This window comes from Myotis nattereri, assembly GCF_964212035.1.
Source record: "Myotis nattereri genome assembly, chromosome: 1".
NCBI classification, from domain to species: domain Eukaryota; kingdom Metazoa; phylum Chordata; class Mammalia; order Chiroptera; family Vespertilionidae; genus Myotis; species Myotis nattereri.
Window position 1 is genome coordinate 74,192,035 of NC_138075.1, and position 18,218 is coordinate 74,210,252.

The 18,218-nt window shown below is 46.4% G+C and overlaps 1 protein-coding gene across 1 annotated transcript in view; it reads left to right on the top strand.

Moving 5' to 3' along the window:
- Positions 1 to 18,218, top strand: part of RYR3 (ryanodine receptor 3) — a 548,626-nt gene that overhangs the window by 335,784 nt on the left and 194,624 nt on the right. The window contains exons 28-32 of the mRNA XM_081108039.1: positions 6,617 to 6,825; positions 8,481 to 8,656; positions 9,547 to 9,583; positions 11,119 to 11,282; positions 14,524 to 14,689. Coding sequence (XP_080964165.1) covers positions 6,617 to 6,825; positions 8,481 to 8,656; positions 9,547 to 9,583; positions 11,119 to 11,282; positions 14,524 to 14,689 — 752 coding nt within the window. The remainder of the gene's footprint in view (positions 1 to 6,616; positions 6,826 to 8,480; positions 8,657 to 9,546; positions 9,584 to 11,118; positions 11,283 to 14,523; positions 14,690 to 18,218) is intronic.

Here is an 18,218-nt window from a genome sequence, read left to right on the forward strand (position 1 = left end):
TTTTAGCTTTATATGTCACTTTCACACTTTTTACAGATACCTGTTATTGGCAACATTCATATCCAACTGTACCCTAAAAGAGCTTTAAAGAGTCTTCTGAGAGCGACCAATTTGGGGAAATTGAAAGGTTGTGAGTCAATGTATTTTCCTAGAAAGACAGAATGGCTAAAGCCAGATGGGGTCATATTTTAATGCCTTCTGAAAGGTTTAAAATCAGAGTTCTAATGAAAGAATCCTGTTTTTTGGGAATGTGTGGGGAAGACATTGCCAGTAGAGAGCAAGGCCTGTGGGCTGGTTCAGAGGCAAAGGGGAGGAAATGTGTAGGTGGGTGAAGGCAATGTAGAGGAGACCTCTTCTGACACTGCTCTTAGGAACAGATGTTTACCCAGCACCCCCCACAGGCAGTGGAAGAAAATGAAACACTAAGAGGTTCAGTCTCCTCCCCGAGGAAAGGCGCTCCCTGGGGTAGGAGTAGCCCAAAGACAGGAGACTTTTTCCTGGCTCTCCTGTGCATGAACGTGGGAGATTGACTAACTGGGAGACTTTGACTCAACATAAGGATGAGCTAAGAATCCTGTCTGTTGTGCAGGGTTAGAGAACTTTGTAAGTCCAAAGCCTTGCTACTCCAATGTGGCCCGCTTGTGAGAAATGCAGAGTCTCAGGCCCCACCAGACCTGCTGAACCGGAAACTGCACTCAGCCAGGAGGCTCTGGTTTGTACCGAGAAGTAGTGGTCTCCAGCACTCGGAACTGCAAGTGGTGCCTGTCCGACAGAATTCATTTTCCAGGTGTAAAAATAAATAAGGTGCTCTCTTCTGGGGATGGTGTGTGTCTACAGCGGTCCAGAATGGCCCTGCATTTGACATGGCATCCATCGGAGGCTGCCCTGCAATACAGCCTCAAACAAAGTGAGGCTGTCCTGACCCCTGGTAGTAGAATGGCTTACCTTTCTAATGAGATTGTCTAAGAAGGAAAACCGTGTCAGCAGGGCCAGTGGTGGGCCCTTGTGTGCTGAGTGTGCCAGCTCCATAGTGAGGAGCAATCATTGTGAATGTGTTGAAGACACAAGCACAGAATCAGAAAGCTAATTTTCTTATAAAGAAGACGCTTTTACCCTAGCCAGTTTGCTCAGTGGTTAGAGTGTCAGCCCATGGACTGAAGGGTCTTGGGTTCGATTCCAGTCAAGGATACATACCTCTGTTGCAGGCTCCTTCCTTGGCCCCGGTGGGGCACGTGCAGGAGGCAACTAATCAATGTGTCTCTTTTACATTGATGTTTCTCTCTCTCTGTCTCTACCCCTTCCTTCCACTCTTTCTAAAAATCAATGGGGCGGGGGGGGGGGGGGACAGGAGGGGGAGGAGCTTTTCTTGAGTAACTAAAAACAAAAGCAATAATATGAAAAAATAGCAATGCAAAGCCATAGGTTATGAATGACTAATACAGAATGAGAATTCTATAGGAATGGGATCGGCACTGAGCATTAAAGAATCTGAGGTGTCTACCTCTCAGGGGCAGGGTACTCCACTCTGAGGATATAACCAGAGAATGGCTGTGGACTCGGGAAACTGCAGGAAAGGGCAGGACAGTTTGGAAGATTTGCATGTGGAATTTATGGAAGACGAAGCTGGAAAGACAGACAAGGTGCAGATTTCAGTCTCAAATACCAAGACTCCAAGCACCCTTCGACTTCCCTCTCTAAGACATGGAGGGTGGGGCTGCTGTAGGGTTTGAGCAGAGGAATACTATAAAATAGGAGGATATATTAGGATAACTCTGCTTTTAGAGATCATCTGTTGTAATGAAAAAGATGTCTTGTAGGCTTTGTGTGTGCAGGGACATGATTTGACCTTCAGAATAACAACAAAGTCTATTACTAGGAAGCAGTTTTATAATAGAATTATACTGTATTATGTTAACACATTATACTGTAGTATCATATCGCACTTTAATAACAGAGACAAGATAATTGGAAGGCTCTTTCAGTTAGCTCTGTGATGGCTCAGGAAAGGCAGTTGAAAAAGAGTCTGCATGCCATTCTTTGATAACAATAGCACAGCAGCCTAGAATAATCATACAACATCTCTCTGTTTGCTGTTTAAAGTGGAAAGAGGCAGCAGTGCTCGCCTGGAGCTGCTAGGAAAAGCATTTGTTGCAGACAAAACACAATGCTTTGTGCATTGTAGCCCCCATAAAGCAAAATCCCCTATGTGTTTGTGTTCTGGTCGCCAGCCTCCTGGCCTTGATTTGGGCCATTATCCCAGCGGGAGTTGTGCTGTGGGAAGTTTTTAGTCCTTTGAGAGAAGGAATGGGGGCAGACATTAAAATTCATGGCTACTTTTTTCTCTGGGTTATTTATAAATCCTTATCTCCATCCTCTTCTGCGTTGTAGATGATAATACTCTTATCTGCCTCATTAGAGTTTTTCTAATCATTGTTCCTGACCCCCTCCCTGGCCTGGACCATCACATCTCTTACTGTTGTCACCTGAAGGCATCTGGAAGCTCAGCAGCTTCCATGGTGAAACCTTTGCTATTAGCCTTCTCTTTTATTCCGTTTCAAGGGAAGGAAGATAAAATCCTGATCATCCTGCCAGACCTCAGAATGTAACGTCTGGAAGAGGCTTCTGTGCCAGTCTCCTGTCCGGCCTCTCTGCCAGGCACTACCTGGGGGACCTCCTGCTCCTGCTGAAGCTTTGGGGCCTGAGGGGCAGCCCCCTGGGCTGTTCCCGCCATCAGCCTGTCGGGATTTAATAGCTCCCCCAACTCTGCTGGCAGCTCTTCCATAGGCAGCAGATGAAACGTACTTGCCAGAAGTGTCACTGCCACCTGCACGCAAACATGTTGGTACCAAGGGTCCCGTGCCATTCTTTCCACTGATGGGGGCCATGCTTCAGAGAGTGGCTGTGGCAGGGCAAACACGCCATTTTTTTCCTGTGTTTTCTGCAAGGCTTGTGACAAACAGTGCTATCCCTCAAATCCATCTTCACGAAGCTTAGTGGGAAATGAAAAGTATTGGGTAACACATATGCTGTTGGGCTGAGATGCCAGAAACACCCCAGGAACGGTCTGGGCAGTCATCTAACCACTTCTCTCCAAGATCTGTTTTTCCATGACTGATAGTGATTTGCTCTCATGTCTTTCATCAGATTGAAATGGGTTAAAAATGATTCAGGGTTTGGGTTTTCTAGAGAACTGGTTTCCTTCCAAGCTCCTGAGTTATAAAAAGATGACTTCCTGGCTACCCCCGTCCCTAGTCACAAAGTCAGTATGAAGCCTGTGATACAAAGTGTGTCAGAAACTGGGATCATCCCTAGGACTCAAGCGCAGGTGTTCCTGTCGTTCCCTTCCTGGAACAAGAAGTCTATGCAACATCTTGGTTCAAGGTAATGCCATCTGCAAATTTTCTCCTCACCCCTCTTCGAAGAGGGAGGGGTATTTCTGTCCCCCTTTAGTTGTCCATCTTGCTTCTTTCGTCTCATTTGCAGCTGTGGGTTAAGTGCTTAGAAGAGTCAGTGCTCATAGTACTGCCCCGTGGCCTTGCCAAATGGAACTTCTTTATCCAGGTCAACTCCAGGGAGCCGCGTGGCCAGCTGTGACAGCCCTCTTCTTCTAAGCTGTCTGCTGTCTTCAGTCCTAGGTCTTGTGGTCATGGATCTCAGGCTGCCTGCTCTATAGGCACACTGGGCAACTACATGACACGTAGGAAAATTGCTTGAAAGGTGAAGGAAGACTTCGTCGCAAATCAAGTCGCTGTGGATAAGAATTAGAAAGCAGACAGCCTAGCTTCAGTCCCCAGTGCTTGCTCTGGACTGCGCTTCAGGCTGACTTGTCCATGTGCTGGCTCTGCAGCTTCCTCGGTGACAGACCTCCAGCAAGTCATTCAACCTGCTAAGCCTTAGTTTCTGCATCTGTAAAATGGGGATAATAATGAGATAAACCTCTAGAGCCCTAAACCCAGTGCTTAGAAAGTACTTGATAAATATTATCTATTGTGCTTTATTGTCATTGTTCCCCTTTTCTATCATGAAGAGTTATAAAGGTATATAAAGTGTTAATGCCTCAAATAAATAAGTTGTAGATATGGATAGCTCATTAATTGGAGCCTCTCCACCAGGTGGAGGGAGCTGATCTCATATAGCTGGTTATCAAGTGTTTTGCCCCAGGAGAAAGTGCTGGTGCCTTATAAAGATTTGTCTCTGCTCTCAGTCCTTTCTAGTTTCTCTCTTTTCTGACTTAAGGTTTGAATTTAGCTTCTCTGCTGCAGCTTTAAAGAGCTGTCCCAGCTGTGCCCACTTAGCCCCCAGGAAGTACCGGCACTCTTTCCCACCCATTGCTTTCATCTCTATGACTCCTGTTCCCCACATCGTCTCGTGCAGTGTTGTGCTCTCCCCTGTAAAGAGGGCTCCTGCCCTGTAGGGACCACACTTTACTCTGTAAAGAGTGCAGCTCCCTGCCCTGGCACAGAACTGCTGTTTGCATTATGTCCCTATAATCACTCCCGCTCTTGCACACTGACTGGCCCCTGAACTATGAGTCAGAGGGTGTTGGATCTTGTCCTGTATTGTCACTTGCCCTTCTCATGACCTTGGTCAAGTCCATTACCTCCTCAAGTCTTCAGTTTTATCCCCAGTAGAGTGCTGTTTCTTCTACTCATGGCCTAGGGATGACAAGGAGCCCAAGTTCTATAGAAAAAAAAAGGCCCCATTCTAATATTACCTTTCTGCCCTTCTGCATGCATCTTACATTGTCACATGACTGTGACTAAAAAGTTATGAGTTATTCAGAAGTCCTCATCTCTGCTTCTTCCCACTCAGGCTTTTATACCTGTTGCTCACTTATTCCACCATCCACGTTAGTAGACAAGAAAGGAAAAGAGGGATTTTCTTAAGACGTCCTAACTCTGCTCACATCAGGCTGAAACACTTTATGATCATGGCTCCAGGTGGTGGTAGTTTCCTGCCCCCATCTAAGACCAAAACACTGGCTTGGGAGTAGGGATGAACTCTCCTCTAGTCCATTTGCCATTTTCATATCCATAAGTTCCGTGGGATCAGGGCAGTTTCTTCTCCCTCCTTCACATCTTCTCCTAGCATATCGCCAGGCCTCTGTCCCAGCGGGGACAAGAATTTTTCCAATAAGCATCCTTACTGCACACTGGAGTCAGATTTCCAAAGGTCCCTTATGTATAAAAATCTCTGTCATAGAAAGGAGATGGTGTCACCTATCAGACCCCCTACTGCAAAAATGCCAGAAGCACAGCAGTGCCTGAGAGGGTGTGTGAATGGTGCAGGTCTGATTGCCCTGTCCATCTACCTTCCTGAGGGCCATGGCCACCACCTACTCTCAGTCCTTGGTGGCCCTGAGAGGACATTCTCTATATAGACATCACCCTCGCTCTGCTAGGATTGCAATAAAGCTCGCTTTATTTAGAAATGACTTAAACAGTATTAAATAGTGTCCTAAACAAGTTCATCATTTCTGAAAGCAACCAACTTAGTTTGTGAGGGATTTACTTCTCACTTACTTCACTGATTTACATAGAACTCTGTGGCTTAGATAACAGTGTATAAGCACCTGTGCTCTGAGGAGTGCATTTTGGCCCCCGTCTCTACAATGGAAATGGAACTGCTCTTACTGTTGAATATAAATGCTAACAAAATTGGCTTTTAAATTTCCCCTTAAACATCCCTGTCCTAGCAGGGACACCAATTTCCTTTGTGGGGCTAGAGCCACCAGCCTCAGCGCCCTTCCTCCCTCTGAGCACTCTTGGTCGCCTGCCTCCCACGTCCTCCCAAACCCAGGATAATGAGTGCTTTCCCAGCTCTGCTGATTTATTGGTCCACAATTATGATTTATAAATACCCACAAAGAAGAACACCAAGCAATTTAAACTTCTGCTTTGGCCTATTTGGCAGTGTTTTTCATTGATGTGAGCTTGGAGAGAAAAGACATGTAGGAGGGAAGAGAGTTTGCCACAGCTCCTGCTCAAAAATTATGCCTTCCTGTTCAGGCGGGGACCATCTCAGTAGCTATGAGGACGGGGTGGAGGGCGGGGAGGGGGACTGGAAACTGTGTTTCATAAACAGAGGCATAGTGTCAGCATTAGAAACCTCTCAGGATCGTACTCTGGGATTGGGGAAACCACCAGCGCTCTTATTTCCCGGGGGATACGCTGAGGCCTAGAAAAAGTGAGGTGTTTGCACCAAGTCCTTCTTTAGGTTTCTCGTGCTGTTCTGTTTAGGGCAAGATTTAAAATTTCCCAGGCCCAACAGCAGTTTCAACTAAGACAGAGATAAAGAATTTTACTTTTTCTCTTATTGGTTTTACTTTTCCGGCTTATGTTTATTTACAGTTTAAGAAGAATCTTGGCTGGATGATTGTTTTTCCCCCCAAATTATTTTGAACCAAATTACTTTTCCTTCCCACATACCCCACGGGCAGCCATAATCGCCATGTGCCTCCTGTTGTTCCATTTACCTGCCAGGAAGAAAGACAAAGGGTGGGGTCCCATCTTTCTGGCCGGGACTCAAAGCTGTTAAGGTGGCAAAGGTCAGACTTCCTCGCAGTCCTGGGATGGGACTGCGGGCTGAGGCAGGGCTCTCATTCGCCATTCTGCAGGCTTTGTGCCCATCTGCTCTCTGGGGCTGTCTCAGATCGGCCGCATGAATCTCGGGATGGACGCCAGTACCTTCAAGTTTTATACCATGTGCGGCCTCCAAGAGGGCTTTGAGCCTTTTGCTGTCAACATGAACCGAGATGTTGCGATGTGGTTCAGCAAGCGCCTCCCAACGTTTGTCAACGTGCCGAAGGATCATCCCCAGATAGAGGTAATGTTACACGTCGTGGGCGAACCGGGCAGGGCACATGGGCCAAGGCACTAAGCTCCTGCTAATGCCCCTGGCACAGGGCAGCTGCTTACCTAAGCCCATGCCCTGGCTGCTTACCAGCCTCCTCCTTGCTGGCCCGCAGAGCTGTCGTTGCAGACACCTTAATTGGGGCAGCTCAGTGGCATCTTACAGATGGCAACCGTCTTGCAGACATACCCTTTGCAGCTCAGGCTCCAAGCCTTTGGGCCACTGTGTTTTCTCCAGGCATCCCTGGACTGCCATTGTCATAGTAATACAGTATTCAGAGACCTTAAATGTCATTTTCCTTAAAATGTTCAGTGACTGTTAAGATGTCCTGCACATGCTTCTGCTCTGCTCATAAACCAATTTAATTTCTCCAGAACCATTTCCAGCATTTTAAGCTGAGGCATAGTCATTGATTACGATGCTGGCATCTGGTAGAGGGGGCTGAGTGGAGCCAAAGATTATAAGGAGCCTGATTTGGGTTCTGATTCTACATCTTTTTGCCTCCATTTTACCTGTGCCCACCATGGTTTTTTCATGATTTGGGCCGGGAGGGGGGGGGGCGGGGAGGGGGCAGTTATTGGTTGAAAGTCAGACAGATCAGCTTCATGGAAGCATTAGACTGAGTGGCTTGCTTCTACCTAACTATAAGTTCCCTTAGCTCACCTTCCGATCTAAATTCAACAAGCATCAACTCTCAACCCCCCACTTTTCCCCACAGTCTTACACAGTGGAGAGGTTTCTCTCTCAGATTCCTACCTGGCCATTGCTTTAGAAAGCTGGCTCACAAACGATGGGATTTAGAGACCCTCCATGAAGAGAAATCTACAAACTGCACAAAAATTGTTAAGTACATCCATAGACCACAGAATAAAAACTAGTCTCTGAAATGCCGGGAGAAATGCTTGGGTCATGAGGACATTATTATTATAAGTCCCATTTCACTTTCTCTTCCTCCCCAATGCCCCCCCCCCACACACACACACACACATATACATTTTTTAAAATTTAGTTTTGATCTTTCTTCCTCCAACCCTTTTCCCTGCAATATTCATGCCCTGGTGCTGGGGGTTTCCTTGGGGTTTAGAGAAGCCTTGGTGAACCTCGGTGCTCAGGCCGTGACTGTGGCAGAGATGGGAAATGCACGGATGGGAGACACCACCCTCCAAGGGAGCTGTGATTTTTCTTCATGAGCTTTGAGCTTTCCATTGTCCTCTCCCCTAGATATTCTCATGCCCACTGACAATGGGAATCTCTGGGAAGGTTTTCTTTAGCCACTTGCCCAGTAACCTGAAAGGTCAGCCTCAGTGGACACCATGGGGCATTACGCAGAGACTGTCTCCCCCTCCAGCCCCCCGCCAATCTTGCACCTGTTCTCCACCCTTGACCTTGCAGAAAACCCAGTAGGAGTGTTTTTAAATCTCTAAGTTCTCCAGTCAGAGGAAGATCTGTTATTTTTCTATTGGGCAAGATCCAAGTAATGATGAGAATAATGCTTTGGTCATCACTAGTCACAACTTTTATCATTCACAGAAAGTCTTGACATATGTAATGTCAGTGAGGGAAGGAAGAACAGATTGAAGGTAAGGCTCATGTGGGTGCATCACATAAAGGACCCGTGGTGTTTCCAGGTCATGAGGATCGACAGCACCATGGACAGCCCTCCGTGCCTCAAGGTGACCCACAAGACATTTGGCACACAGAATAGCGATGCCAGCATGATCTACCTCCGCCTGAGCATGCCCATCGAGTGCCACTCCTCCTTCACCCACAGCCCCTGCCTGGACAGTGATGCTTTCCAGAAAAGGTGAGGGCCAGGCCTCCAGCCCTCAGAGGTGCTCATCACGTCTGTTGTAAAGTTGGCTTTCTGTCTGTCTGTTTCTTACTCTACCTCAGCATGTCTAGAACTCTGTGGTTAGGATTCCCTTTGCTCTCGGTTAGGTAAAGAAATGGGGATTTGAATGTATATACCCGCTTGCGCATACACGTGTGTGTGTGTGTGTGCAATGCATAATTAGGGGAGCCAACCAAGCTAAACAGAGTCACCTCCAGTGGAAACACCTCTGCTCTTCTCAAGCCTTCTGAGTCCCTGGCCTCCTTGCAGGCTAAATGAATATGCTTTTGGAGTAAAAGGAGAGGCTGCAGTTGTTGTTGCCTTTGTGTGAAATTAGAAGCTTCTGGAGGCAAACCCCACCTTCTTTGTGTAACTATGGTCAGTATCCATCCCAGAAGCCATGTGACTCATGAGTGAGTGACTTCTCCCTCCCTGATAAGGAGTATATTCCTCGCCGTCTTTATTTCTTTCAATGTCTATTTTTAATCGTTGATGTTTGTCTGCCTGTTTGGAGCTGTGTTGTCCAGGTTTTCTCTACAGTTTCGCTGTCTACCAGGCTTTAAATAAGCACAGCTACTTGAGAGAACAGGAGAATATATCCAGAGGTATCCCCACACACGTTATTACAATCTTTTCAACACCCTCAGCCCCTGGGCTGAGGGACAGGAGTAGGAAGTCATAGCCCTTGCTTGTGGTGGCAGGTTACAAATGAACACATCCCAAGACCAGTTGGGATCACTCGTGTATAGGAAATAGTTCCCTAAACTCACCTTCATCATTAAAGGGAGATCAGTTGCCTGTCAGAATTGTGGAATTCTCTCTACAGCCGAATAACTAAAACACAGATTTTATCTTCCCTCCAGGAAACAGATGCAAGAACTACTCTCTCAAACAACAACAGTAAGTAAATGTGCTCAAATTATGGTTTTAATTATTTGTGTCTTTGCTGTGCCTGGTAATATGCCCCTCCTAGCAATGATCTGTCTAGAGATCCTCTGTAATTGCCAATTGCTCTGTCTTTTAATATGCATCTCGATGCTTCCAAATCACGTCTCTGGCATTTCTCAGATGGGGGAGAAGAGACAGTGATTCAGTGCATGGCAGAAGCTCCACCTGGAGCATCTAATTGGGCAACATTGTGTACTTGTTGCCCATTTGCCACCAGGGGCCCAGCACTGCCTTCCTAATGGAGATGAATGTCAGTTTGGGGGATAGGGGGCAGTGTCTTAATTTAATCCTTTTCTTTGCTCTTTATGTAAACTTCTGTGTATCAACTCTCCCATCTCTCTGAACAGTGCCAGGAATCATGTTGAAAGCATTCAAACGAGAAACAGGAGCCAGGGAACCAGCCTGAAAAATGGAGGCTGCTTTTGGTCCCTTTTCTAGAGCTAGATAGTAGTCAGGGAGCAACACTTCCTAATTTCTCTCTCACACTCTCTCATTCTTCTTTTAGCACCTGACAAAAAAAAAAAAAAAAAAAAAACATTTTTTAAAGAAATTCATGTCATCCCTTCTATTATGTGACCCTACATCCTGAGTTCATAGGTTAACTGCCATCGGGAAGAGGATTCTTGCTGCCGCGGTCGCTCACTTAGAATGTGAAGGGCACTGCACTAGGCACATTGCGCCACCTTCCCACTTAATGCCCACAGCAGTCTTGCGAGATGGGCAACATCATGTATCCTGAGACACAGAAAGGTCAAAGGACTTGTCCAAGGTCCCAGATTAATAGCTGCCAGTGCCAAGATTCAAGCCCAGCTATGACTGGCTTACCCTTTTATCTTCCAGTTAAAAAAAAAAAAAAAAGAGGGCAAGACAATGAATAGAAGTAACTTCATTAAGAATGAATGTGCTCAGTTCCATAAGGAACATGGTGAAGGAATCACCTGCCTTAAAGCTTTAGTTATTGTTGTAACATAGGGATACACTTCACAAATGGTTATGGCATCCGCCAAGAACTGCTGTGTCGATGAGCCTGCTGACCACAGAAAGCATGTTTGGCCACTCTAGGGGCTTTATTTCGCAGCATCTTTTTCAAGACTTGCCCCCCAAAAATGCCCTGGATTTCTCTGTAGAAGTGAAAAGTGTAGCAGGAGTTCTCTGAGCCTTGACTGTTTCTTCTCTCGGGGCAAAGTCAGTGCCCAGGAGAGGGCTGAGGTCCTGTGCTGGCCACTCTGAGTGGCTGCCACTTATTTCCCCAGCAGCATCTTCTGAGGAGGAAGGGGTGGTAGATGCTCAAGCCGAACAGACAAGAGACAAATAAGGAAGCCAAACGCTAGCCAGGCCTTCCTCCAGGTGAGAGTGCAGTGTAGTGCCCCTCCAGACCCGAGTGCGCTTTTTAAGAAAAGGAACCAATGGGCTGTAGCTCTATTCCTGCTTCCTGATCACGCTTCCCTGAGGGCCACTCACTCGTCTGGTCTGTGGTCTCTCTCCAGCAGTGCTACTACGCCATCCGCATCTTTGCTGGACAAGACCCCTCCTGCGTCTGGGTCGGATGGGTGACTCCAGACTATCACTTCTACAGTGAAAAGTTTGACCTGAATAAAAACTGTACAGTGACTGTTACTCTGGGGGATGAAAGAGGCCGGGTCCACGAAAGGTAAAGAAATTCATGTCATCCCTTCACTTACCCCCAACAACCCAAAAGAAGGAAACATTCAGCATCTATTAAGGAGGGGAAATGAAGCACAGGCCTAAAACCCGAAGTAAACAGGTAGGGGTGGGTACTATGGTGGAGGCATATTATTAGTGAAAATCGTGGCTCATTTCGTCATGTCTATAAAACATGACCCAGGGATGGGAGATACAGGTGCACAATTGGGAGGTCTGAGCTCCATTTCAGACTCCTCCCTGGTGTCTGGGCAAGCCCGATTTCTACAACAGAACAACACAGAGAAACATCTCTGCGTGCTTGAAAGAAGTCGCTTCAAAAGAAAATGATGCACCACATCACACAGCAACCGACCAAGTCAGGACTCCTCATCCCAAAAGTGTGTCACGGCCGAAAGCCCGAAGAACATCAAAGAGATACTGCAAATTCATGACTAATAACCACTGAGTAAAAATTAGGGATCTTTAGGGAAAACACATTTTAGGCACACCCACATTCTCCCACCGGTCCACTGGCACCACCCCCAGAGAGAGCAACCTTGGCCAGCTGTGGCCAGAGGTGACCCAGGAGACCATGTCTTGTTTCCACCTGAGAGTGGATGGAGTCTTTCCCCAAGCAGACATGTAGAGATACACGAAGTTGTTTTTCAAGCTGCCCTTTAGCCCTACAAAGTCAGGAATGTTTCTGCAGTCAGAGCTTTTTAGATGCTACTGGCCCATCAAAGACGAGTGGTCAGGTACAAGAGCTATGTCAGGAGGACCGTTGCGGGAAGGTGGTTAAGAGCACAGATTCTGAGAGAAAACTGCCTATATTTTAAACTGAGTTCAGGTACCGACTAGAAGTGTGACTTGGGGCCAGTCCAACCGTGGGCAAACTACGGCCCGCGTTTGAAATGAATAAAACAAACAAACAAACAAACAAAAAAAACCATACCCTTTTATGTAATGATGTTTACTTTGAATTTATATTAGTTCACACAAACACTCCATCCATGCTTTTGTTCCGGCCCTCCAGTCCAGTTTAAGAACCCATTGTGGCCCTCGAGTCAAAAAGTTTGCCCATCCCTGGGCCAGTCACTAACCTCCCTGGGCTCAATTTCCTTGTCTGTAAAATGAGAATAATAGTTTCAGTCTTATAGAGCAGCGATTTTCAGCCAGTGTGCCACAGCCAGTGTGCTACATGGATTTTTTTAAAACATGCAATATCTTACTGTTTCGTCAGGGACACTAGCCTCTTTTCCCTTAGATTGTCAAATAGAAAAATGACAGCCAACACAACAATGGCCGTCTGGTGCGAATGAATCAAAATTATATCAATATTTTTGTCAGATGGGCAAAAAAATGATATATTTTTCAGTGTGCCGCAGAATTTTAGTAATTGGTTTATGTACGACATGAGATGAAAAGGGTTGAAAATTGCTGCTAAAGAGTATTGTGAGGATTGGAAGAGATAATACATAGAAAAAAGCCTAGAATAGTGCCACAGCCCATGCAGTCAATAGACATTAACTGCTTCTATTACTATTACTGAACATCTATCATGTAATAAAACCCAGAGTAGATGCTATAAGCAACACCCGGTTCAGGTTGGCAAGGAAAGTATGTGAAAGTCATTGACAGTCCAGACTTTCCTTTTAAAACAGAAAATCAAAAGGCAGACATGCCCATCCCAGTTGAGTTTATTGCTCTAGTTTGCTGGCTCTGTCTTACTGGCCATGATTTATCTGAGCCTCCATGACAGTTTTTATTGTGAAAACTAACTGACAAGTTAGCACCTGGAATAAGACCCAATATATGGTCGGTGCTCAGTAATTCTTACTTCTTTGTCTCACGTGACAAGAAATACTGTGTCGATCTTCAGATATTTTTTGGTATTTCAATTTTGGACCCTTTAAAATATGACCAAAGCATGGCACTTCATCCTCTCACCGCTTCAATACATTATTAATTGAATCCTGTAGTAGTCATCAATGTACTCAGTCCCTAATCACTAAGAAGCAGTAGTAACAAGCCTGCAGTTTAACCTTTATGGAAATCTAGTGATGGCTGTAATGCATTGAAGGAGCACTTTGCACTGGCCCTGCCCGAGGGCATTCACATGGAGGACCAGCCCAGTGAGGGCCCCAGAAGAGAGGAGGGCAGACCTGATCACTGGGAAGTGGCCATAAAGTGACTTACAAAGGGGATTTCCAGTAGGGGACGGGATCGGGGGTCGGGGAGGAAGCACTGGCAGGGAGTAATAAAATTCTAGAGCTGGAAAGAATCTTGGAGAATTCTAATCAAACCTTGATTTTCTAAGGTCAAATCAGATTGACCATAGTATGTTTCAAGGGGCTTTCCTTCCATCAGGTACAGACTCACTCTCTCATTTAACCTGAGAAAAATCTCTTTGTGTTAAATCAAGTGACTGGGTTTCTCAGATGATGTACCCCACGCCTGGGTGTAAGAGAGACCCAGTCAGCTGTCCACTGCCCACAGCCATTGCCAAGGGCTTAGGAATCACTGTTGCCCCTGTCCACTTCTCTAAACCCACCCAGGATTTAAAATCTTACAATTAAGGAACCAGGACTTGGAGACTCGATGGTGCTTTTGTTATTATAGTTGGCTTTTAAATCTACATAATGGTGTCTACCATGCCAGGGTAGTGGACAGCTAGCTGAAAAAGGCACTCTTCCCCAGCTGGTAGTTAGGGAAGAGTGTGGGACAGAACTCCAAGGAGCTGGGAGAACACCAGAGACCAATGGGACCTATTCTGCAAGTCTCCCCAGGCCCAGGCCTGCCCTCCTAAGGAATGCATCCCTGAGTGTCCAAGTGCCTTGACACTGGGCTAGGACTCTAAACCCAGAGCTTTGTTCCAGCCTCACATACCAAATGCCTCTACAGTGTATAAACTTGCCTGTGGAGGGTATCCTCCTTGTGCCTCCATTTCCAATCTCTAAGGGGAGAATACAAACATCCCATTCTCTGGTTCAGAAAGCTGGAGTGATATTGAGCCGGGAAACAGTTCCCAAACATTACGCTCTCTGGACCAAAGGAGCCTGACAGACTGCCACATCCCTAAACTGAGAGGTTTGTGCCTGAGGAAACTGGGTTGAAGCTAGATGAATTAGTTTAAGAAAAAGAGTTACTGGGGGCAAACGGGAAGGCCTGGGGCAGTCCATCCCTGAGTCCTGATTGTAAACTGCCCCAGTCCACACTCTGTGCCTTTCTTTCATCTTTTTGGCTCCTAGTGTGAAGCGCAGCAACTGCTACATGGTCTGGGGTGGGGACATTGTGGCCAATTCCCAACGATCAAGTCGCAGCAACGTGGACCTGGAGATCGGCTGCCTCGTGGATCTGGCAATGGGCATGTTGTCCTTCTCGGCCAATGGGAAAGAACTTGGCACCTGTTACCAGGTAGGGACAGCTTTTGGGGCCGAGAGAGCAGCGTTCCTGTCTTAGGTCTCTGCTCCTCACTTGCCATATTCAGCATCCCATCTCAGCAGGTGATGAGCCATGTGGCCCATAGGCCATCTTAGAAAACAAAAAAGAAGAAGAATAGCTTCATTTTGTCCAGAGAGGGGAAAAATGGGGGTGGAGGGACATATCATATTTATTGATTGATCAGATATGCTGGTCATCTTTCTAGAAAATAAAAAGGTTTTTCCTTGGTGATGGTCTCTAAAGGTTATTCATTTATTCCATAAATATTTCTTGTGCAATTTTTATGTTATCTGGGCCATACAAGATGCAAAGTTTCAGAAGTGAACAGAAATACTCCTTGCTTTTAGAAACTTCTGGAATATACTGAAAAAAATAAACCTAGGAACAAAATAGGTCCAGAGACATGGAAGCATGAAACTGGCAGACAAATCTCAAAGGGAGGGTTGGGGGTGGCAGGAAGAGATTAACCAAATAATTATATGCATATATGCATATCCCATGGACACACACAATAGTGTGGTAGAGGCCTGGGGCAGGGGCGGGAGCAAGAGGAGGGCGATCAATGGCTGGGAAAGGGGAACATCTGTGATACTTTCAAAAATAAAAATAAATTTTAAAAAAGTAAGAAACATCTGTGATCAAATATAGACCCATAAAATGGATTAATTTGCCAGGCAGTATTCACTTTGCAAAAGGTTCATCTCATTCCCTATGGATTCCTTACAGGGTCCTTTTAAAATGCACGTGTATAAATAATGTGTTTTCCTATTACATTACTGTGAGCTCTGATAGAACTAGTCAGGAAAACCACCCATTGTACACATGTAGGTTTACCTGTCATTAGCACAAGAAGCCTGTAGTCAGTAATCTATACTAATAAAAAGGTAATATGCTAATTAGACTGGACATCTTTCAGACTTCCTTCCTGACAAAGCTGGGGGTGTGGCCAGCTTGCAAACAGCCCTGGCCACTTGCCCAGACCAGCCTAATCCCCCAGCAGGAACCTTCACCCTGATTGGGGTGTGGCTGGCCTGCAACTGCCCCAGGCCCCTCACCCAGGCCAGCCCCACCCCCAGCGGGGATCCCCACCGTGATTGGGAGCATGGCTGGCCTGCAAACCACCCTTAGTCCCTCATGCAGACTGGCCCTAGCTTTTGGGGCCGAGACAGCAGCGAGGCCCCCCCACCTCAATCCGGGGCCTTCTTCAGGGCAGGCAGGTGGGCTGGCCCAGATGTGTGCACAAGGCCTCTATCCTATATAATAAAAGGGTAATATGCAAATTGACCCTAATGGCAGAACGACTGCTGGACCAGTCACTATGAGGCGCACTGACCACCTCTTTGTCCCTTTCCCTTGCCAACAGGCTCTGATCACGTGATGGACACCTGCTGTGGGGGCGGGGCCGATGAGTGGGTGGGAACAGCCAACCTCTAGGTTCCTTCCCCCGGCCGTCACGCGACAGTGAACGTGGAATAGGGGTGGGTGGCCGCAGCGGGCAGGCCAGCTGAGGGCAGCTGGGGAAGATGACCCTGATTGCAGGCCAGTCCTAGGGACCATACTTGTGCATGAATTTCGTGCGCTCGGCCTCTAGTACTATAATAATTATGTATGGAGTCAGGTGGATACTGGAAATATCCAGGGGACCACTTTGTAAAGTATGTGATTGACAACCACTATTGCTGTACAGCTGAAACTAATATAAAATAATATTGAATGTGAACTGTAATTGAAAAATAACATTTTTTTAAAATGGACCAAAAAAAATAAAAATATGGACAAAAATAAAATTACAAGATAATGGAAAAAAAGAAAAAGCACAAGAAGCCTGGTTTCCTTTAAGCAGGATTTTCATCCCTGAGGCCAGGTAAGCTGGAGAATGCCACGTATTATACCCTCCTTTTGAAGTTTTGCAATGAACATTGACTTTGAGAAATACTTTAGAAATAGTCTGAGAAATGCCTCTCTAACCAAACATTTCTCATACTATTTGACCAAGAAGAGATTTTTTTTTTTTTCACTTTAACAGTTAGTAGTATTCTGTAAGCCTAGAGTTCTACAGAGCACACCCCAGAAAGGCTAAGATGAGGAGCTAAATTTGTATTAAACCTTCTCGACATTCTGAGGATGGAATGGAGAGTCTCATGTATGTGTGAACTGTGTCATTCAACTTCAAAGAAGGAAGAGCTGGCCTCCATCAACAGTGGTCAGGAGAGTGTTTAGCATGGGCAAACCTTAATTTTGAAGCAAAAACAAAACAAACAAAAAAACTTCCTCTTGAAGAGAGAGGAGTGTACTAGATTGAAAGAATGACACAAGAAGATAGGGAAGCATAAGATATGTTTGAGGAACAATGGACAGACTGATGGGCAGACTGTTATGAGACCTTTGTGGTTAGTGGTTGAGAACACTATTTAGAAAAGAGGGGTTATGGATAAGAAGTGAGGGCGTTGCTGATCCAGGACAATGACGTGCCCTGTTTAAGGAAGCTTAGCTAAGTACAGCTGATGAAAGCATGCCACTTCTGTGTAAATGGATAAAGCCCCTTTTCTGGCTTGTGGTTGGGGAGATGGCATCTAGAGAAGAGAGAGCAGCTTCCCCAAATCTGAAAACTTTGGTGGCCAAGAGCAGATGGGCCCATCCCTTTCGGGGTCCGGGGACAGCCTGCTGTAGCACGTGAGACTGCACCTCCCTGGGTTCCTGGAAAAGGTAGGATCCTCACCACCACGCAGGTGGTGCGGTCCAGTGCTAGGGCCCAACCAGCTATTCCCGGAAAGATGCCTTTGGGAACCAGGCTGTTATTCTTCTAGTACTTTCTCATGATTCCACCCTCCCCCAAATCCCCTGAGAAACTGCTTATATACATTAGTCTGTCTTCAGAATCCATTAGCTTTTTCCCATTAAATTTGAAATGAGTTTGACTGCAGGGGCCTCCCTGAGCTGCAGAGAGCTCTAAAGCATCTAATAACTTTTAAGGCTAGTTGGGCGTCAGAGGTCCCTAAATAAATCACTACCCGTGGCATTCGAAGCAGCGGTGACTAGACTTCCCATGATGTTGAGATGTTATAGCAAAGAGCAGGCTGGACACTGGCCGTTTTTTACCTCCTCTTTCACAGCGGGTGACAGTGGGCTGGCCACTTGTTTTCTCTGAGCTGTGTGTTGGCATCTACCCCGGCCCCCAAACAACTGCCTCTACTTCGCATGTGTAAACCCTGATTTCTCGCTCCAGCTCCCAGGCCTACCTGTCGTCCTGAGGAATGTTGCTGTGAATGAGGAGAGAGCCAGGCTCTGCATGAGGGGCGGGGGTGGGGGCGCTGAGGAGGCTCACACCCAGCCAGCCCCCCCTTCTCATCACAGGCGAGACGCTGACGTGTGTGGCTGTGCATCTGGTCCCCTGGCAGCGAGATAATTGTTATTCTGCAGACGTAGCCATTTTCATTTGTCAGTTACCTCGAAGGAGCAGGACAGCGATATTTATACACTGGCTCTTTATTGGGAAAGGACC